The sequence below is a fragment of the Trachypithecus francoisi genome, unplaced genomic scaffold (assembly GCF_009764315.1).
Source record: "Trachypithecus francoisi isolate TF-2019V2 unplaced genomic scaffold, Tfra_2.0 Lachesis_group21, whole genome shotgun sequence".
Taxonomy (NCBI): Eukaryota; Metazoa; Chordata; class Mammalia; order Primates; family Cercopithecidae; genus Trachypithecus; species Trachypithecus francoisi.
This window is the reverse complement of record NW_022681467.1, coordinates 40613954-40636269: the sequence shown is the minus strand read 5'-3', so window position 1 is coordinate 40636269 and position 22316 is coordinate 40613954. Positions and strand designations below refer to the sequence as shown.

General features: G+C 45.8%; 1 protein-coding gene across 4 annotated transcripts; it reads left to right on the top strand.

Moving 5' to 3' along the window:
• Positions 1-1082: 1082 nt before the first annotated feature.
• On the top strand, positions 1083-19543 carry TOMM34 (translocase of outer mitochondrial membrane 34). Of its 4 annotated transcripts, none has more exons than XM_033186515.1 (7): positions 1083-1397; positions 5093-5192; positions 6388-6540; positions 9674-9843; positions 12802-12949; positions 18084-18210; positions 18460-19543. In XM_033186515.1, the coding sequence occupies exons 1-7, from the start codon at positions 1271-1273 to the stop codon at positions 18562-18564; spliced, it is 930 nt and encodes a 309-aa protein (XP_033042406.1). In that variant the 5' UTR covers positions 1083-1270; the 3' UTR covers positions 18565-19543. The 4 variants fall into 4 exon arrangements, with proteins under 4 accessions (XP_033042406.1, XP_033042407.1, XP_033042410.1 ...); XM_033186516.1 differs by having other exon boundaries at positions 19138-19453; XM_033186517.1 differs by lacking the exon at positions 1083-1397 and adding an exon at positions 2181-2278.
• The last annotated feature ends 2773 nt before the right edge of the window (positions 19544-22316 follow it).

The following is a 22316-nucleotide window of genomic DNA, read 5'->3' as shown; positions in this document are numbered from 1 at the left end:
TGAATGGAATGTTATAAGTTAATTCAGGATTAGGCAGGAGAAAAAATATTTAGAAAAAAAAAAATCCAGGAGAAGGAGATAACAAGCAAAGGCTAAGAAGCAAGAACTTAGTGTGTGTAGATAGCAATGCGTGGGACATAGAGACCTCAGATGAGGCTGGAGATAAATTGAAATCACCATCCGTGAAAGATCTTCATCCACTCTGAAAGTTGATCATACGAATTGGGTCATTCTTGTCATATCCAACTAAGACAGAATTGAAAAGCCAGGGGAACAAATACTCAGGGCATATAACATTGCTCCAAAAAAGTAGTTTTTTGCAAGCCTGGCTGCTAAAACTGCCTGCTGTAACCTAAAACCAGTTTTATCTAATAGCTACTGAAACAGCCTGCTATAATTCTGTTTTATCCACCGCTATCACTTACCAATCAAAGCTTGCCAGCCCCCCAAGAAGCTGATAAACCCCCACTTTACTAGTGCCAGTAAACTTCCTTGAAGAGCAATATGTAACATTTCTGTTTTATAAAATCTCCAAACCTTTGTTCTTCTGACATACCAAAGACAACCCGGTCTGTGTGTAAGCCCTGAATTGCAATTCTTGATTCCCAAATAAAAAATTTAAACTTTAGAGATTCATCTCTATATGTTGACTTTGACACCATCAATCCACCTGTGCATTCATTTATTAAATAAATATCTATAGAGCACTAGGTGCCAGGTACTTTCTAGCCTTGGAACCTTTGCACTTACCATGCCTCTGGCTGGAACAGCATTCCCTAAATCTTGTCTGGTCTCAGCTTAATTATTACCCCCTGAGAAAGGCCTTCCCTCATCCCCTTATTTAAAATAGCGCACACGTGGTCACTTTCCATTGCATTATCCTGTTTTGTTTTCCTTACAGCACTAATCACATGAAATTAGAGTCTTCGTTTGCTTATCAGTTAATTGCCTGTGGGGACCCCACTAGGACATAATCTCCCTGATAGCGGGGCCGGCCTCCCTTCCTGCGTCATCCACAGCCTTCTAGCAACCCAGGGAGCCCAGAGCATGCAGCCGCCCGGCGTGCAAGGGGAGTCTAAATTCCAAACCGAGCACGCGCAGAGGGCGGGGCGCTCCGGGCCTCCAGGTCTCGCAGGCCCCGCCTCCGGCCCGCCCCCTCGCGGCTGGGTTCGCTGTGGGGCGGAGATATTCGCCGCCAGCGCTTCCGTCCGCTGTCCCGCACCACACGAGGACGGACGGAAGGCGTCCCACTCGCTGGCCTGGCGCCGGGATGGCCCCCAAATTCCCAGACTCTGTGGAGAAGCTCCGCGCCGCCGGCAATGAGAGTTTCCGCAACGGCCAGTACGCCGAGGCCTCCGCGCTCTACGGCCGCGCGCTGCGGGTGCTGCAGGCACAAGGTACGACCCCGGCCCCCTTCTCACCCCGGGCCTGCTCCTCCAACCCCCGCAACCACCGCCTGGGCCTCGCGCTGCCCGCGGCCAGCGGTCCTGCGCGGCCCCTCCCCCAACCCTTCCAGCCCCTTCCGACTCTGGCATCCTACCAGAAACTTCCTCGGCCCTTTCTTTCCACCTGCTTGTTAACTGCCCTGTTGGCCCCTTCCTAAGTTATTTAGGCCTCGTTCTGAGCCCTAAGGATATAGCTAAACCCTCCTCCCCCGCAGCGACTCATTTTTCAGTTAGTATTTGTTGAGTAGCTGTTAAATACCTCCTGTGTAACAAGACACAAGAAGTCCCTTCTCTCAAGGACAGCGCATTCTTGTGGGGGCGGTGGGGAGGGCGTGAGTCTTAAGCGAGTTAGTAAGTAAACGAGACCTGTGGGATAATCAGGGTTAGGAAGAAGACAAATAGGGTGATGCGATAGTTGACTGGAGTGGGAGATCAACGGCAGCATCTCTGAACAAGTGATATTTAAGGTGATGTCTAAATGATGGGAAGCCAAGCGCACAAGGCTTTCGGTCCTGAAGGGAACTGCAATGAGAAAGTCCCCCCAGACGATATAAACATGGTGTGTTTCAGGGGTCAAAGCATAGTGAACCAGGGCAGGGAATAGGAGGACATGAGGTCAGTTAGGAAGGCAGACCCTTATTTATTGTGAAGGGGTTTTAAACCCTGCTGAGGAGTTTGGATTTCATACCAGACTGGAAGCTTGGCATGAAAGCTACTGGATGGGAAGCTACTGGAGAGTTGGAAACAGAAGAATAGCATGTGCTTACCAGTTCTTCCAGCGTCCAGCTTTCGTCAGCGTACCGCAGGCCTTTGCCCAAAGCCCCTTCTACAGAGTGAGTTAATCAGAAACCCTCACTGGTTAAAGCCTTGACTTTTGAAAGGAGCCTTGGATCCTGGTTTCTCTGTGTCACCGTTCAGTACCTGTTTCCCTTTGCCGCCTTCCTTTTTTTTCCTTTTCTTGGCTAGCATCTGTTGAATGCTTTACCATGTGCTGGACATTTTAGACATGATCTACTTTGGTCTTTATTATGGCCCTGTGGATAAGACGCTTAGAAAGGAGGAGTCCAAGAGAGTTAAATTGGCTCCCTTTGGATTACACAGTGAGGACATGGAAGAGCCATGATTTGAATATGGATGTTTGATTTTGATGCTAAGTCCAAATTTTTAATCATTTTGCTAGACCTCTCCTCACATCCTCTCCAGATTTCATGCTTTTTTTTTTTTTTGTCTGCACTTTTTGCAGTTTCAAGTCACTCCTTTGCCCTCTTCTTTTTTCTAGAAAACTCTCCTTTAGGCCCACTTCCTCATGTCAGCCTTACTTGATGAAGTTGCTGAGGAAGCTGAGGTACTGATGTTGCTGTCATTTTCATTCATCTCACCACAGCTGGTCTGGAAAAGCTTGTACGTTTGTATGGGTTAATTCTGGGTCCATAGGAAAACTAGCCTGGTATCTAGATTTAGCAAGGACCAGAGTTTGGTTCTGCTGCTGCCGCTACAGATTTTCTAGGTAATTTTGGGCAAGTCTCTTGATTTCTGTGATCAGTCTTCTTGATCATGAAGAGAACTCAGGGAACAGGCTAACACAATGAACCCTTCCAGCAAGTCTGTGAAGTGATGTCCTCATGTGGTAGGTGGGCACGCGTGATCAGAGCGATTGAGTGACTGTCAGGATGGCAGGGTTGATGCCCTTTCTGCCGCACCACTGCTGTTTCTGAGCAACCATACTCTGGTGACTCAAGATGGATTACAGGTTTTGGGTACTTATACTTAGCTCCTTAAGGGCAAGCATGTATTTTACTATTCTTTGTATTTTCCGCCTCTGGGCCTGGCAAAACAAGAGGGGAAAACACTTGTTATCGTTGGTATTGAATGAAAGATATGAAATATCAACATGGCAACAGGATACTTAGTGAAAACAGCAAGTTGCAGAAGGATAGGCAGTATGATACCTCTTAGGAAATGCTTTAATAGACATAAAATGGTATCTTACCTGTTAACACACACACACACACACACACACACACACACATAAATGTAGACGAACATGCTTGAAAATGTTACATACCAACTTCAGGATTGTTCTGGCCTCTGGGAGTCTGGGGAGGGAGCACAGGGATAAGGATGGGGATGGCTGGAGTTTTAACTTATCAAAAAAAATTTTAAGGGCTGGGTGCCATGGCTCATGCCTATAATCCCAACACTTTGGGAGGCCAAAGTAGGAGGATTTCTTGAGGCTGGGCATTCAAGACCAACCTGGGCAACAACACAGTGGAACTCTGTCTCTACAAAAAATTTAAAAATTAACTGGGCATGGTGGTACACACCTGTAGTCCTATCTGCTTGCGAGGCTGAGCTGGGAAGATTGCTTGAGCCCAAGAGTTCGAGGCTGCAGTGAGCTCTGATCGCACCACTACACTCCAGCCTGGGCAACAGAGTGAGACCCTGTCTCTAAAAATTAAGTTGGGAACTAATATAACATGTGCTAAATCTAGTGGTGGATTCTGAGGTAATGGTTTTCTGTATGTTTCAAAATTTTCAAAGAGAGCCTGTTTTCAATTCTTTTTAAAATTATGGCCCACACTAGTGGTCTGAAGTGGTTGAAAATTACCTTTAAAAATAAAAATCACTGTTGGTTGGGCACGGTGGCTCATGCCTGTAATCCCAATACTTCGGGAGGCTGAGGTGGGTGGATTGCTGAGGTCAGGAGTTCAAGACCAGCTTGGCCAACATGGTGAAACCCTGTCTCTACCAGACGTGGTGGTGGGCGCCTGTAACTCCAGCTCCTCAGGAGGCTGAGGCGGGAGAATCGCTTGAACCCAGGAGGCGGGGTTGCAGTGAGCGGAGATCACTCCGCTGCACTCCAGCCTGGGTAACAGAGTGGGACTCTGTCTCAAAAATAAATAAATAAAGATCATTGTGGCCACAGTGAAGGACTTGAGCCTCTGCGATTCCTGAGGGTAAGGACTGCCTTTAGGAAAATGTCTAATAATTCTCCCCATGGGGTAGCTTAAGGCTTTTTCCTGATAAAAGTTCTCGTACTCCCATCACACCCAGCTCAGTTATCATTTCCCTGATAAAGTCCTCTCTGGCTTGACGAGGTAAAACTAGTCTCATGTCTTTCATGGGTCTTTCGTGTCCCTACAACTTTTGGTCAATCCGTTTATCATGGCTTTATCATCTTGTTCTCTTTCTTTTATTTCCTTCCTCCCCTTCCTCTCCATCCTTTCCTTCCTCTCCTTCCCTCTTTCTCTCTTTCTTTCCTTTCTTTCTTGGATTTAAATGCTTTTTATAATAAAATACACACCCATCCATCCACTTACCCACCCAAACCCAAGTAGTTACAGCATGGATTTCTTTGAGGCAGAAGCTAGTATTTCATGTATATCTTTTGTGTGTTATCAAGTTCAGTGCTGGAATGAGTGAATGAGGAGATACTTGGTTCCCTTTGAATGGCAGAAAGCTCAGTGTCCTTGCTGTCACATAAGAATGACAAACGTGCCAGCCCAGCAGACCAACAAGCCTGATCAGGTTATAGTTATCTCTACTGCCTTAACACAAAGCCCAAAGAGCTCTGAGTATGAAATGTATCCTAGTGCCCTGAGGCACCCATTTCCCAGACTGATCATCTTCCCACTCTACCTGGGCAGGTTCTTCAGACCCAGAAGAAGAAGGTGTTCTCTACTCCAACCGAGCAGCGTGTCATTTGAAGGATGGAAACTGCAGAGACTGCATCAAAGATTGCACTTCGTAAGTGGCTGAGGGTAACTTTGGAATGTCTGAGCGTCTCAGAAGAGGAGGCTGGGTTAAACTGGTTTGTTTCTTCTTTGGAAGGATCCCATCAATTACGTCTGGGACAGATATTAAGAAAGTGTCACTGAGTTTCACCAGGTTACTGAGAATGGGAATCTCTACTTGGTCCTTATGGCCCCTGACTTGTGTCTTTGGAGTCTTGGCTCCGCTGCCGAAACAGGAGTGGGATGGGCAGTTAGAAGTAGGCCTTAAAGTCTTTGTGAGATTTGAAACCTGGGGATGAGGTGGAGTTGCAGACCAGTAACTGGCTTGCCCAGGTGTTTTTCAGGGATAGGAGTACGTGAGGGGACGGGAGTAAAGGAAAGAAGGAGGAATAGAGGTTAATAGACGTCTCAGAAGAAGCAAGGAGAAAGGAAAACAATGGTATTCATGAATGACCAGTTTTAGAGGACACTGAACAATGTTTCATACCTCTTTTTCTTTAAGCCAGTCTAATATTCTTTTATCATCATTAAACTCTCACATTTACCTGAAATGTGTTCTCAGATCTGTTGTCCTCTGACATTGCTTTGATGTGACATGAATCTGACATGACAGATTCATGCCCTGGTGATAGCCAGGAGAGCAGGAGGGATGTGAGCATACTCACGGAGCCTGTATTGAATTAATTTGTACCAGGCCCTGTGCTAGATTTTTCTCTTTGAATGTTCACGACCAACCTGTGGGGTACATTTACCATGTGTCCCAGGCCAGAACTTAGTTGCTGAGGGTTGGGGCAGTAAAGTGATTTATCTGGGTCACATAGTTAGCGGCAGAGGTGGAATTCAGACACCATCCCATCTGACTCCAAATCTTGTTTATTATTCCCACCAGACCACAACTGTAAAAACACATAGTAGCGTGAAAGCCATGAAGCCTTTGTTCTTGATTTTGGGGCAGTTGAAACTATGAAAATTGATGCATGTGCATGCACATTTAACAAAATTCATGTTTCTCTGCCCTCTTTCCCCTCCTCACTTCAGTCTAAGTTGAAAAATCCCTGTTCTGAGGTTTGTCATTTTTAGCTGTGTCTCTCAGCCAGAAATTACTTCCTGTACGCTGAGTGCTCCAGATAACCCTGCCTGGAAGAAACTGTAGGGAAACCCTGGTGGCTTAGCAGCCAGCCAGTTGACATTTTTGCCTCCTATTCTAGAGCACTGGCGTTGGTTCCCTTCAGCATTAAGCCCCTGCTGCGGCGAGCATCTGCTCATGAGGCTCTGGAGAAGTACCCTATGGCCTATGTTGACTATAAGACTGTGCTGCAGATTGATAATAGTGTGACGTCAGCCCTAGAAGGCATCAACAGGTGAGCTCCATTCACAGCAGGTGGTCTCCACAGCAACTCCCTGTCCTTGATTGGCTGCCGGCCATTGCCTTGTCTGTCTTCTGAGGGGATCCCTTTGGCTACACTTAGAAAATTCCCAATGGGCACGTAAGGGAAGGTGTGAAAGGAAAATCTGCTTTTGTATTTAGCAGGTTTTCAGGGAGTCCAAATTACTGAGATTGATTGATTGATTTTTGCCAACATGTGCCTCACAGCATCTATGTACACAGTAATATTTATTGTGCGCTGTTTAAGGTATTGTGCCAGGTTCAGTGGGGGATACCAAAATGAGAGAGATACAGACCCCACTTATCTTTAAAGCGCTAACTCTAATTGGAAGAGTAAGACACAAGCCCAAGCAGCTACGACAAGCCTAAAAGGATATGGTTTGTGGACATGGTTCAGTATGTTGCACTGTGACCCCTCCAAGAGGTTCCCCAGGTGCAATTCCTTTTTGGTCTCTGAGCAGTAATTGGCTTTTATCTCATGGATATTACCATTTGTATAACTGATCATGTTTCCCCTCTGCATGTGCAGCTAGAAAGCCAAACGCTACACAAATAGCAAACCCTTAACAGGACTTTATGGTATGTATTTAGTGCTTTATTGCTGGCTTGACTTGTCTGCCAGCATTCTTTGTTTTTTCTTTGCCTCCTTTTTAATTTATCTGATTCCACAAAATCTACCAATTACTTGACAGACTTTGCTCTAGGACCTGGGCTGAAGACTGAGACATACCTGTTTCTGCCCTCATAGAGGTCCTGGTCTCAAGGAGGACACCAGTCAGTAATAGGCAAGCACAGTACATGATAAGCGCCATGGTAGGAGGCAGGACAGGGGGCTCTGAGGCCAGAAAGGAGCCACCTAGCTAGCTGAGAGGGAGAAGGGGAGGCCAGAGAGAACTTTTTAGAGGAGGTGAGCTAAGATTGAGAGATACGGGGTAGGGGGCCGGCCAGAAGACAGAGCAGCGTGTGCAAGGGTGAGCAAGCATGACAGATCACAGGAATTGTAAGAAGTTGGTTTCACATGGTGCTGCAGGCAGGAGCTCAGCTTGGGACAGGTTGATGAGGCCAAGTCACACAAGACCCAGTGTTCAGGGGCTTGGACTTAATCCTGAGCAAGTGAGGCTTTATGAAAAGGTCTGTAGCAGTGGAGCAATATGAGTAGAGTTGTATTTTAGAGAAAAACTCTTTGCTGCCATATTGAGGGATGATATGAAGGGCAACAGGATGGAAGGGAGCCATGCGGCACTCCAGGGAGAGGGTGGAGAGAAAACAATGGGACCAGTCAGGGGACGTGTAGGAAGTATATCAACAAGCTTTAGTGGTTGCAGGGTAGCAAGAAGGGAGGAATAGAAGAAGACACTCAGATTGTTGACATTCAGTTGGAGGTGACTGTGGGACATGAGACTAGAGATGTAATTAAGATGGTTGGGTATTCACATGGAGCGAAGGAAGAAAATACAGGCCAGACATACGGATTTGAGGGTCATCAGCTTAGAGGTGGATTAGGGCTGTGAGAGAGAAAAAGAACGTCACAGCAAGTGGGAAGAGGATGGAGCTTTGAGAAACTCCAGCATTTGAGGGACTTACAGAGGAACAGCAGCTGGAGAGGTGGAAGGAAACAGGGCAGTTATGTCCCAAGGGAAGAAGTATTACAAGAAGGATGGAGACATCATTAGTGTCAGGTGTTCCAAGGAGCGTACATTAAAGGTTTAGCAATGAAGTCACCGGTGGCTCTGATGGAAGCTGGTCAGTGGGATCGGGGGCCAGAGGGCAATGCTTTCAGAAAGTCAGGCTTGAAGGGGGGCTGGGGAGTGTAGCTGTGATAGCAAGGGGTGTCCAGTATGGTTTTATTAGGTGAGGAAAAAGTTAAAGGGACTTAAATGCTGATGGTTGGAGTTAGTAGGAGGGATGAAGATGTGGGAGAGGGAGGTGCTGCCTGGGTGTGGTCCCTGAAAGAGGTAAGATCAGAAGAATGAATGTAAATATATATAACATTTTAATGTTTACATATAACATTATATATAACATTGGAGATGGGATCCAGAGCCTAGGTGGATTAGTCCCATTGTCTCTTCTATTGTGACAAAAGAGAAATAGGAAGGATTGGGCACCCAGGCAGGTAGGTTTGTATTTGGGGTATGAGGAAATTTGCTCTAAAAAAGGGGAAGGGCCAGGGAACAGGTTTGAGGAGAGTAGATGTTTGAAATCACTTTCTTGGCCGCCAGGAAAACAGCCTAGCCCAAGACATCTTGGAATTTGTAGTGATATCAGTCTGTGGTTTTTATTCTTATAATATAGGAAGCGTGGCTGTAGGAACAGAAAAAGTATACAGTTAGCTTTATTCATTCATTCAACACATAACCGATTGTGCCCTCGTGGTTGCCAGGTGATATACCAGGTGCTGGAGATCAGTTGACAGAATGAACTTGGTCGCTGGGTGGCATTTTAAGCTGAAATCTAAAGAATAAGTTGGAGTTAGCCGGGCCTGGAAGGTGGCAATCTTTTTCCAAAATGGAAATGATTGTTCTAGGTAGAGGAAAAAGCATGTGCAAAGTCTTGAACAGAAGGATCAGAAGGGAATGTGGCTCACAGTGAAGGGGGACAGGAAAGGGTGGGGACCAGATCTCACAGGCCACATTAGCCTAGGGAATTGGGAACCCTGAGGAGTTGTAAGATTTGAGAATGACGTAAGCTTTGCATTTTTTAAAAAGCCTGAGCATTAAACAAATGTCAGGTGCTTGCATGGTTGTGTACTCGATTCATTGATAAAATATGAAATAAAATGTACGATTCTTTCTTGGAGAAAGTATAGTCTTTTTGGATCACGGTTTAAGTATCCTTAACAAGCAACAGATCCCCACCTTAAAGGTAACATAGTTTGACCAAGCTTAAGGAGTGTCATGGTGACTGATCTGAGATGGCGTTTATGGGTGGCAGACTTCTGTTCCTGTATTGCAGCATGTTGGAGGAGCTAAAGAGGTAGTTCTGACCAGAGGGAGGGTGGCAGCTCTGGCTCTTCTGAAAAGGCCTACCTTCCATGGGTGTGTGAAAGGAGAAATATCTTCTTGACCCAACTGGAAACCTCCCTGCAATCCTGCCTTCCTTTCCAGAATGACCAGAGCTCTCATGGACTCGCTTGGGCCTGAATGGCGCCTGAAGCTGCCCTCTATCCCCTTGGTGCCTGTTTCAGCTCAGAAGAGGTGGAATTCCTTGCCTTTGGAGAACCACAAAGAGAAGGCTAAAAGCAAATCCAAAGAAACCACAGCTACAAAGAACAGAGGTGAGCTGTGACACCCTGCCCAGAGTCTTGCAATCTCCTGGGATCTGTTTTCTCTAGATTAGTCCTGCAAAAATTGGCATTGTTTAGCTGAGTTATAAAAATAATCTTAGGAACAAAGTATAAAACAAAATAGAAGTCTTCATCTCTTAGAGATTGTTTTCTCAGCTGTATAGTGAGGGGGATGATAAAGTCTTCCTCACAACCATGAGGACTGAATGACATAAGACACGTAAAACCCCCAGCCTGGCCTTCATAGGCATGCAGTGGGAGTTCCCTTCTCTTTCCTCTGGTAGTACTTGGGATGTAGTACTTAGGATGTTTTTGGTTGCAAAAACAGAAAGCTCAACATGGTAAAAATAGTATAGGGAATTTATTGGCTCATAAAACTGAAAAATCCAGAGAGAATTCAGGCAAGGTTTACTCCAGCAGCTCACTGTATTAACAGACTCACTCCATTTTTCTGTACTTATCTCAGCTTTCTTTTCTGTTGTGTGTCAGCTTTGTCTTTGGCAAGCTTCCCTCCTAGTAGCAAAATAGCTATAGCCGTTCCCTTCCTCACATTCATACCCCATGCCTCATGACCCAGAGAAAGAAAGTCTTTCTCTGATAGCTCACTAGGAAAAGACAGGATTTTTTTTTCCCCAAAAAACTCTAGCTCACATATTTTCTCAATCGATTTCTCAATCTCTTCTGGTCTTCATGGTCACAGGCCATTCCCTGAAGTACACACCATAACCGGGGGATGAGAATTTGTGAGTAGGTCACCCCTGAGGCACCTGCCCCACCTCCAGAGCTAGAGAGTGACGCTTCCCAGGAGCATGTACACTGTGGGAATCCCTGGAGAAGCATGAAGAAGAGAAAGATCCAGGCTGGGCAGCCAAAAACAGGAGACTCCTCACCTCAACTGTGTAAAAGGAAGAGGCCATTTGTCAGGCACTAGGAAGCTCTTTTAATGTTCCAGGGGAATGGTCCAGCCCAGCAAGCTAGAGATTCAGGCTAGAGGTGCAGAAGGGATCAGAGATGGAGCCCTGCCATGTGTAAGTGACCTTTAGGTATTGGGGGAGGACAAGAGTTACCTTCTACAGGAGAACCCCTGTCTGGTCATGGGTCGCATTTACTCTGGTTTGTGGGAGCCTGGTAAGTGTTCCCCACTCTTCTCTAGGATGAAAATGTGGGGTGCTAATGAACCTGATGGCATCAGTGCACCTGCCATTGAGTTCATTCTTTCAATCAGTGCACCTGCCATTGATTTCATTCTTTCAGGGTCACTGAGCCATGTGTTCCCAGCCACGTGTATGCTAAGCAGTGTGACACAGAGAGGACAGGTAGTCTTGGCCCTCAGGGACCTCTCCGTCAAATGAGGGACTGAGACATGTTAACAGTGTTTTAAAACACAAGGAAGAGGAACATGTGCTTTAGAGTCTTAGTGTTTGAGGATTTCAGGATAGAAACTGACTTAAGTGTGTGAAGGAGTCGGGGAAAGACTCAGAAGGGGTGGCAGTGGAGGTGGAGCCTTGAGCTGGACCTCGAAGAAGAAGGTCGTCAGCTGGGAAGGGAGGAAGAATCGTTGGCAGAGACAGTGGAGAGAGTTGGGGAATGAAAGTGCATGGGGGGAACAGTGGAAATAAGGATGACTGCAGAGTGGTGTGTTGTAGGATGCCAGTGAAGCTGAAGCCCTACTTCGAGAGAAACCCTTGTGTTTGTGCACAGGGAGATGTACACAGGAATGTTCATAGAAGACTGTGATAGCAAAAAAACAACTAGAGATAACCCAGATCTCCATAAATGGGAGAATGGACAATTTAGCTGTGGTATTGCAGCAATGAAAATGAAGGAGCTACAGGTCTGTGCATCAACACAGATGAATCTCAGGAGTATAACGTTAAGGGGAAAAAGAAAAACCAAGTCATAAAATAATACACAGACTTACTTCTTCTGTATGAAGTTTGAAAACTTCTGTATGAAGTTTGAAAACAAAGCAAACCAAAACTGGTCTGTGGGTACTATTGTATACAGTTAAACGGTTTTAAAAGGTGGGAAAGAAGCACAGAATTGGAGATAAAAGTTTCCTCCAGCAGTGGATTGAATTGAGGAGGGTCCCCCAGGACTTCAAAGGTCCTAGTTATGTGGCTTTTCTTTAACTGGGTGATGAATTCATGGTATAAACCTATAATCTTACCCTGCTCATAAGTATTTAGTATTTTATAACCATAGTTCTAAAAAATTTAAGAAGCAGATGATATGGAGCCGAGGCTGGAATAATTAATTGGGGCCAAGCAGTGAAGGGCCTGAACACCAAGTTGAGCAGCTTGGATTTCACCTTGTTCTGCTTCCTCTCCTTGAAGGCTGGAGCAGAGCTGCATGTGTTAGATGAGGGAGGATACTCACAGGCTCAGCCCAAACCAGAGATGAGGAATAGCAGGCTCTTCTCCCTTTTTCCCATAGCCCAGAAACTATACCCTTTCTTTACCAGATGTGTATTTATTAATATTTATTTACTTCTTGTCCTGCTTTAAGTATATAGTGTGTTCTGTACTTTCTTACATACTCTCAGATTTGACCCTGAAAATAGCCATCGGTGGAATTAGTATTGCCTCATTTTATTGGTGAGGAAATTGAGGTCCAAAAGTTCTGTAGGTCACACAAGATCTTCCAGCTACCAAGAGGCAGTGACAAGGCTAGAACCTGGGTTGCTTTTTATCATTTATATATTTTTATGTGCATGCAAAAGTGTATTTATATCAGGAGTCCCCAACTTCTTGATGAAAAACTGTTGAATTGCCCAGAAGCTATTAATTGGGGGAAGTCATTAATCAGGAAGGATGATTTACAACAGTGGAGGAAATCGCTGGGAGAGAGGATTGTAAACCATTTGGAAGGGATGATGCTGAAGAGATCTCACTGATCTCAGTTGGGTGCTGCTCCATGGTTTTTTTCCTCTTCTGAATTTGTATCTAGTGCCTTCTGCTGGGGATGTGGAGAAAGCCAGAGTTCTGAAGGAAGAAGGCAATGAGCTTGTAAAGAAGGGAAACCATAAGAAAGCTATTGAGAAGTACAGTGAAAGCCTCTTGTGTAGTAACCTGGAATCTGCCACATACAGCAACAGGTATCTCCTACATAGCTGCTGGCCTGGGGCATTTCAGGACACTGGATGTTTTGTTCCATAGTCTTCTCTTGGACTGCAATGGGCCCCTCATCCCTAGCATTTAGTCAAGTATGTTATGGCTGAAAACATGCATCCATGTTGTGAGCTAGACATGACCAGTGGCATTCATTATCTCAAAAGGGTAGAAACTGAGGGGTGCCAAATGGTAGCCTGGGCTTTGTTGACCCCTGTCCCCAGAATTTTCATAAGCATATAATGTAAGTAAAAGCAGTGTGCTTGCTCTGCAACACAACCCTAACACAAGCCTCTTAGCCTCTCCACCCCACCACGCTGCTCCCTACCCTTCTCCAAGACCCTCCTGTTAGAAATTTTGGCACCATTTCTGTCTGAGAGCACTGGCCCAGAAGCCAAAGTGTGAGGTAACCATTGCCTGGCCTGAGAGCAAGAAGGATGGGTACAGTCTAGCCTGAAGGGTTAGACTTGTGGGCCTGTAGAAAGCCCTGCACCAGGAGCTGCCGTCAGTGATCACTGACAGAGCCTAGGAGCCAGGGCGCGGTCCCTTCACTGTGTAGGAGGGACTGTTCTGCAACAATGCTCGGAGGTATTACAGGTGGTCTTTCTGTTTTAGTGTTGAGAAAATTGAGGCTCAGAGAAGGAAGGGTTTTGCCTTCAACTCACCCAGCCAGTAAATGCTGGCACCAAAATTGGAATCTGACTTCAACAAGAGCTTCCTGTTACTTTTACTCTCAGAACGTTGAAACATTCAGCAAGAGACCATATCAAAACCAAATGCTTAGTATAAAACATTTATTATAAAATGTTATAAATCTGTTTATCCTTCCCTATCAGCATACACGTATCACTCTCTAATTCAAAAATCTTGGATCTAATGTAGACACATTGTTCTTTATTCCAAACTCTTGAGATAAAATGTGTTTTCCAGCCACGGTGGCTCAATGCCTGTAATCCCAACACTTTGGGAGGCTGAGGCGGGAGGATCACTTGAGGTCAGGAGTTCGAGACCAGCCTGGCCAACACGGCAAAACGCCATCGCTACTGAAAATACAAAAAATCAGCTGGGCGCCGTGGCACATGCCTGTGATCCCAGCTACTCGGGAGGCTGAGGCAGGAGAATCACTTGAACCCAGGAGGCAGAGGTTACAGTGAGCCAAGATTGCGCCACTGTGCTCCAGCCTGGGTGACAGAGCGAGACTCAATTGTCACACACAAAAAAAAAAAGAAGTGTTTTCCACTTCAGTGAGGTAATATGGTCTGAATTATGTAACACTCCAGCAGCATCTGGGGCAGCTTGCAGAAGTATTTCTGCCAGTGAAACTTGGAAATTCCGTGTTCACATGGGGTGGAATAGAGAAACTAAGTAGCTTCATGTTAGTTCAGATCAGGTTTTGCTGCCCAATGAATTGGAAAGATAACTTGTAATTTTAAAGCTTATATTTTGGAATTTTGCACCTGTGGTTTTATTGCTGATTGGACCAGAGGGGCCTCAATCTGCCAGGCTAATTTGAAAAAGAAGCCTGCAGCCTATTTGTTTCATATTTGTGCGGCATTTTCTAACTCCTCTATCTCTGGGCCCTCTTTCACCTTGCTTACCTTATGCTGCTAGACACCTCCATTAACTCATTTTTCTGGATCATTGCCACATTTGGAGCTGTGTTTTGTCTTGTTTAGATACCGTTCTTCATGCAGGTGTCTGTGCCACACTGTTTTAATTACTTTTGCTTTATAATATCTTATAAGGCTGGTCTTTTCTTCATTCTTCTTAATCAGAGCATTCCTAGTATTTGCCCATGTTTGTTCTTCTAGCTAAACTTTCAGATCATTTGGCAAATTCCAAAAAATGTCTTGTTGGACAGCTTTTGGTTGTGATTGCATTGGGTTTGTAATCTAGAGGACTAATGACAAAACTGAATTTTTAGGCGTTGTGGCTAACATTTTACCACATCCTGGAACGTCTTGAACATAGTCTAATGCTCCCCCTCATATACACCCATCTGAATGACACAGTGCCTAGGCGTTGGCTCCCTTTGTGCAGGTGACATCTGAGTGCATAGCACCTACAACTTGCCAACCCTGAAACAGCTCATAAGAATCTCATTTGTACTCACAGCAGTCCTTCAGCTTAGGTCATTGTCCTGTGTTACCTAATCAGGCTCAGAAAGATGAATTAATGACCACAAAGTTAAACAACTAATACTTGATGGCTGGGATTTAAGCCAGATCTTTGTGACTCCAAGGCTTATTTCCCTTTCACTCACTTGTGTTATTTCCCAACCCCTTTGTAATTAAAACCCTTCTGGCTGGATACAGAGTCAGCTCATTCACCAAAAGTCAAGGGTGTTTATTTTATTACCTGAAGTTACGCATTTTGATCATCTTAAATATAGTCTTGAGAAGTCGCACATGCCCCTAGTAATCACTACCTTTCTATTCTGAAGTCACAATACAGTGCATAATGCTTTCACTGTGGTTCCTCTACTTCCCAGTCACTTGGCCATTTCTTTAAATTGCCAAGCCCATGGGGAGGAAACTTTAGTTTCCTTAGAATTCCTCTATGTTCAGGCTGGGCACGGTGGCTCACGCCTGTAATCCCAGCACTTTGGGAGGCCGAGGTGGGCAGATCACTTGAGATCAGGAGTTTGAGACCAGCCTGGCCAACATGCTGAAACCCCATCTCTACCAAAAAATACAAAAGTTAGCTGGGCATGGTGGTGCGTACCTGTAATCCCAGCTGCTCGGGAGGCTGAAGTGGGAGAATCGCTTGAACCCAGGAGGCGGAGGTTGCAGTGAGCTGTGATCGTGCCACTGCACTCCAGCCTGGGGACAGAGCGAGACCCTGTCTCCAAAAAAAAGGAATTCCTCTGTGTTCAAAGTTCAAAACGGGCTACTATTCTAAAACTTGGTGGTTTACAACAACCATTTTACTTTGCTTGTAATTTATGAGTCAGGAATTAGGGAAGGGCAGTTCTCATTTGGGATCTTTCATGCAGGGTCAGCAAGATGGTAGCTGGGGCTGGAATCCTCTAAAGCCTTCTTTCTCGATTGTCTGGCAGCCGGGCTGCCTGACTCAAATGGCTGGACGATGGAACTGCTAGAGCAAGCTGGCACCTCTTTCCACTTTCTTAGCAGCCTTTTCATGTGTGCTGGCGTGAGCTTCCTGAGAGCATGGTGGCCTCAGAGTAGGTGGCTTCTTCCCTGTCAGTTCAAGGCTCCAAGAGCGAGTGTTTCCAGAGACCAAGGTGGAAGCTGCAAGGCCTATTATGACCTAACCTTGGAAGTCACATCGTGTCCCTTCCTCTGTCCTCTGTTGGTCAGAGCAGTCACAGAGCCTGCCTGAATTCAAAGAGAGAGAGCAGACACCCCTCCGCCTCTCAGTGGGAGGAGTGCCAAAGAATTTGTGCCTGTCTTTTAAGTTGTTACAAGAAGGTTTTTCTCTCTGTTAATTTATAAATTCCATGCAATATCAAAGGACTAGTCGAATTTTCTTCTTTAAATTCATGGTAAGTTTGTTAGAAAAAAATGGGTGAGAGAATCTGGTGTATGATCAAGTCTGGGGCAAAGAGAGATTATTTAATAAGAGGTGTTGGGTTAGCCAGGTTAGAGTTAAACATGAATCCTACCTTCTTATTTTAAAGTAAATTCTAAGTAGATCACAGTTTGGAATGTAAAAAGCGAAACCATTAAGTTATAGAAGAACACATGGATTAACTGTCTTGCAGTGGGGAAGGTATTCTTATGTGAAGGGAAAAAAATGTTACAGAAGTCGTTAAAGGAAAAGTTAAGAGAAGTTTGATTTCATAAGATTAAAAACCCTTATGTAAAGATGTTCAGCTTTACCCACAACTAAGCAACTAAGACAGTGAGATACTGTTTCCATATTGGCAAACATTAAAATTTAAGACCCAAAGTTGGTACAGTTGTAGGAAAATAGGCTCTGTCAATAACTATTCAGCTTTTTTGGAAAGCATTTTGGCAGTAACAAGCAGATTTTCTGTTTTTTTTAAGAGATGGGGGGTCTCCCTATGTTGCCCAGGCTGGTCTCGAACTCCTGGGCTCAAGTGATCTTCGCACCTTGGCCTCCCAAAGTGCTGGGATTATAAGCATGAGCCACCGCACCTGGCCAGTCAGGTTTTAAAATGCATGTATCTTTGGATACAGCAGTCCCTTGCACAAGGATGTTCATCATGGCATCATTTATTTACAAACTGGAAACAATGAAAAATACCTCTCAATAGGAAATTGGTAAAACAAATTATGCTACATCCAACTTAGTGAATACCTGCACCCACTGAAAACAGTGAGGTGGAACAGATGAACTTACGTAATGAGCGCCCAGACATCTGACTGTTTTGTTTTTAGTGACTGTGTTTGGAGAGAAGGACTAGATCTGAATGAGGAAGATATACATACACATGCACTTTTTTTAACCCACAGATGCAGAATATATTGTTGTATGGATGCACATGACTTTTTTCCAACATTTTATTATGAAAATGTTCAAAATACAGGCAAGCTGAAAGATTTGTACATGAACACCCATATACCTACCATCTAAATTCTCCAATTAGTATTGTTACATTGCCTAATTACTGTTTAGCCATCTGTTGGTCTATATTATTGTCTTTGATGCACTTCAAAGTAAATTGCAAACATCTTTACATTTCACCCCATGTCAGCATTATATATTAGAGTTCAGTAGTTGTTTTTTGTTTTTTTTGTTTTCCTTAAAGTAGATAATTTTTTAATCTGTCAAGGGAAAGGTTTCAGGAAACCTTTTCTTTGCTTGAAAGAGCTCAGTATAGGAGAGTGCAGTACAGCATGATATAATTAGATGAGATCAAGATCTGGAGTCCTGTGAACAAACCCCCTGCCTATTTGAATCCTGGGTCTGCCCCTCAGTACTGGCGGTACCTGGCCCAAGTTTGTTTACCCTTCTGAGCCAGCACGTTTCATCTGTGAAAAAGGCTAGGATTGTTGTGAGGATTTAAGAAGACATAAAGTAGCCAGCACAGAGTAGGTGTTCAGCAAATTGGAGTTCACTTCTCAAACTACTCCACGGCATGTGGGTGGCCCATAAGAAGTGACTGAAACCTCCAAAATGGTCTTTCCCCTTCAGAGCGCTCTGCTATTTGGTCCTAAAGCAGTACACAGAAGCAGTGAAGGACTGCACAGAAGCCCTCAAGCTGGATGGAAAGAACGTGAAGGCATTCTACAGACGGGCTCAAGCCCACAAAGCACTCAAGGTAAAAAAAAAAAAAAAAAAAATCCTGGCTAAAAGGTCCCAACATAGCTACAGAGATTTATGCCAGTGCCACCATTTATAGGGTGTAGCCAAGCTGAGGCAATATCTGCAGCTTTTACTTCTCATCCTGAGCCCAGGATAACTTAGAGCAGGCCTGTGGGCTGGGATTTGCAAACACTTTGCTGCCTCAGCAGCTATCCCGACCCCAGTCCAGGAACCTTCCCCACACTCCTGTCTTTTCTTCTATTAGGACTATAAATCCAGCTTTGCAGACATCAGCAACCTCCTACAGATTGAGCCTAGGAATGGTCCTGCACAGAAGTTGTGGCAGGAAGTGAAGCAGAACCTACACTAAAATCCCAGCAGGGCAGCCGGAACCCCTGCCTGACCTTACCCAGAGAAGCCACGGGCCACCTGCTCTGTGCCCGCTCCTGAAACCCAGCATGCCCCAAGTGAGCTCTGAAGCCCCCTCCTCAGCCCTTTGATGGCCTTCCACCCTGTAAGAGGCGTTGCTTGTTCAAATTAAGCTCAGTGTAGTCAAACACAGACATGGTGGTTGCGCCAGAAAGGTCCCCACTAGGGCTAAGCGTGAAGCTGAAGCCCTGTCTCCATTCCCCCGACCCAGCTAGCTGACCACACCAACAGATCCTCATCAGCAAAGCATTTGGCTTTGTCCTGCCCAAGTGTGCTGCAGACTGAGTGCTGCCCTTGTGGCTTCCCCAGACCCCACCTCACTGCAGTTCATCTGAACAACCTGAGCTCCTGGGCAGGGGTGGAAGGAGGGGGATAAACCTAAGGCCCTGATCCAAAGCAGCCTGTTGAGCTGGTTCTCCAGGGCTGCAGTCTCTCCAGGTGTACAGCTGCTGTCCCTGCCCTGTCCTTTCCTTGCACAGTCTCCTGTGTCTGAGCCCCAGTGCCTTCTGTTCAGGCCCTGCTTTGGTGGGAAGGCGGAGCCCTGACCCTTGGACAGCTGTCCTTGACTCTGTGCTGCTGCCTTCCGCAGAGAGGCACCTAGGCTGATGAAAGGGCCCAGTGATTGTGGCCGCTCCTCCTTGAGGTAGGAGTGGGAGAGAGGCCTCCTTGGTCAATGTCCTGCTTTCTGGGCAGGGACTTGGCTTTTTGTTCCAACAGTGGCCTTCTCCGGGCTTCATAGTTCTTTGTAATATGTTGAAGTTAATTTGAACTGACTGATTTTGTTGAATTGTGTGTTTAAGCTGTTGCATTAAAAGGCTTTCTTCTACATCGGTGTCTGCTGTGCTTTCATTTATGCCTTTTCAGCTTTGCACCTGGAACTTTGTAGTAATAATAAAAGCTTATTGCTTACTGGGCATTCATTCATTTGCTGAACAAATGTATTGACATGTCTGCATGGGCCAGGCACTGTGAATAGTGCTAGGGAGACAGCAGCGAACAGACACGGCCCCTGCCCTCAGAGGGCTGGTAGTCCTGTGGGAAGCCAAGAAGTTACCACACATGTAAAATGGCAGCTTGCCTGAGTGTCGTGAAGTAGTCGTCAGTGATTTCCCTGCCCAAAAGGGGAAATTTGATGCAGTGGAGATAAGGGGGTCCCTGAGTAAGTAAAGCTGGAATTGAGTTCCAAACAGGGAGGTTAACTAGTGAAGAGGGGAGGGAAAGCACCGTGGACAGAACGGCATGTATAAGGCCCTCATTGGGAGCACGGCCAGTGAGTACAGGGACCTAAAAGGGCCGATGAAATTCACAAAACATGGTATGGGGTGAGGCTGGAGAGTGCTTTACGATCTAGCTAGCATCAAGGGCTGCCTCCCTTTCCTGGGCTGGTTTTCACCTTATGGAAGTGGAGTTTTAGGATTCCACAGAGCAGAGCAGACAAAGGGGTCTGATCATCCCTTGGCTCCCATCACACAGTGCTAAGCAGCATTCGGCGTTAAGCACACCACCTCTGAGCTCTCTTGATGAGTCTTGTCTGAGCCATCAGACACCCAGGCTGAAGCAGAATTAGACAAACCCCATCGGCACAGTCAAGGGACAGTTTCAGAGTGGGGCACCGTACCCCTTTACTGCCTCATAAGCAGGCAGGACTGATGTGAGGTAGGTTTCATGACATCCAGTCACAACTGATTTATATCATCCTGAGCTCTAGAAGGCAAGCAACTTGATTTGCTAGTAAAGACACAGAGGGTAGGGCCGGCACAACCCAAAGAGGCTACTTGTTTTGTACTTCAGAAATTTCTGATGAACACAACGTGATAAGCTTCCTCATGCCCATCACTCATCTTTGAAAGTTAACATCATTCAGCCTTTTCCAGAGAGGCTTTGAGGAATAAAACTTCTGCTTCTCATAGGTTAATGTTTCTAGGAGAGGGACACACAGCTATCAATATGACTGTCTTAAAGGTTGTGATGGAATTCTACCCCACTCCCAGAGAAGGTAAAACACTGTTACGTGGGAATGGCAGGGCAGAGAGCAGATCATGCGGGGACTCCTAGGCTATGTAAAGTGGTCCTTATTCTAATGGTGGGAAGCTACAGCGGGATTTATGCAAGGATGAGACATTAGAGAGGCATTTTGAAGCCTTAGGAGTACATGGTGGAGGACAGACTGCGGGAGGGCTAGGGTAGATGCAGTTAATCGGCAGAAGGTAGTGAGTACAGGGGTTGAGCTTAGCTCAAATTAGTGGATTTATTCCACTAGGTAGTGGAAGTGGATTTCGATTTGGTAGGAGGTCATGTTGGTGGATTTTCTCTGGAAGATGGGAAGAGAGAGTGGTATGGCAGCAGGGCTGGGGAAACCCTCCGATTTTGGCTTTTGCAACAGAATGGTGGGGCCATTTGTGGAGACAGAACACTGGAAGAGAGAATCAGAGAATAAGGCCAGGCACAGTGGCTCATGCCTGTAAACCCCACCCGAGGCGGGTGGATCACCTGAGGTCAGGAGTTCGAGATCAGCCTGACCAATATGGTGACACTTCATCTCTACTAAAAATACAAAAATTAGCCGGGTGTGGTGGAGTAGTCCACCTGTAGTCCCAGCTACTCTGGAGGCTGAGGCAGAAGAATTGCTTGAACCCAGGAGGCAGAGGTTGCAGTGAGCAGAGATCGCGTTACTACACTCCAGCCTGGGCGACAGAGTGAGACTCCATCTCAAATTTAAAAAAATAAAAAAAAAAAAAAGAAGACTTAGTTAAATCATACACTTGATTTTATACATGAATGTTACCAAGATAACCAGGAGCTGATGGCAAGTAGGTGGTGGAATGTGAGAAAGGTGACTCAGTTGCTCTTAAGAGTTGACTGGGCTGAAGAGAAAAATGGGGAGTCATCCTAGACTAGGTGCAAATTGAAGATGTGCTTGTAAATTAGATAGCTCAGGAGAACATGGCATGAGAAAAGGGAGAGAGCCCAGGACTGAGACTAAAGAAATGTCAGCAGTCAGCATTTGGGGAGAAGACGATGGATCTGCACAGGGAACAGATTAAAAGCAACCAGAGAAGTGGGCAGAGTGTGGCGAAGACAGGTTGGAGGTCTGTGGAGTGGAGAACAGGAAGAGTGAGGAGCTGAGAGTGGCAGAGCAGCCTTGAGGACTCAGTCAGATTTGTTGCTGGTGAGTTTTTAGCAGAACCCAGTCTGCTTGGGTCATAGTAGAAGCTTTCATTTGGCTGCTCAGGTACAGGAGAGGGCAAAGACGACCGTACGTCCCTGTTGGAAGGTAAGCACTAACTGACCCGAAGAAGCTTTGAGAGACTTCCCCATTTCCAGGGGAGGAAAATCCTGACCTGGGAAGGTGCCCTAAAGCGTTCCTACAAGGGTTAATTATGTTACACAACTCCTTAGCCAGCCTGGAGCCGAGAAGCAGCTGGGTGTTTGCCCTGCAGGGTGCCCAAAAGGGGCTCCATGCACATCAGATGGAGGCCCCTGTAGCTCTGGTCCCTTGTGTGATATTCATGTTGTCATCCATTGTACTGTTGACGGGTCAGTTCGTGACACTTCTGCTCTTGTGTATATGCCCTCTGTGTACTTCAGCACTCCTTTACGGTTTCTGTTTCTTAGAGCCAGAGCCCCACCCAGTCATGTCTACCCTTTGCTCTGTCCCCACCTCCCTCAGACACAAAAGGGTGGGAGGCAAGG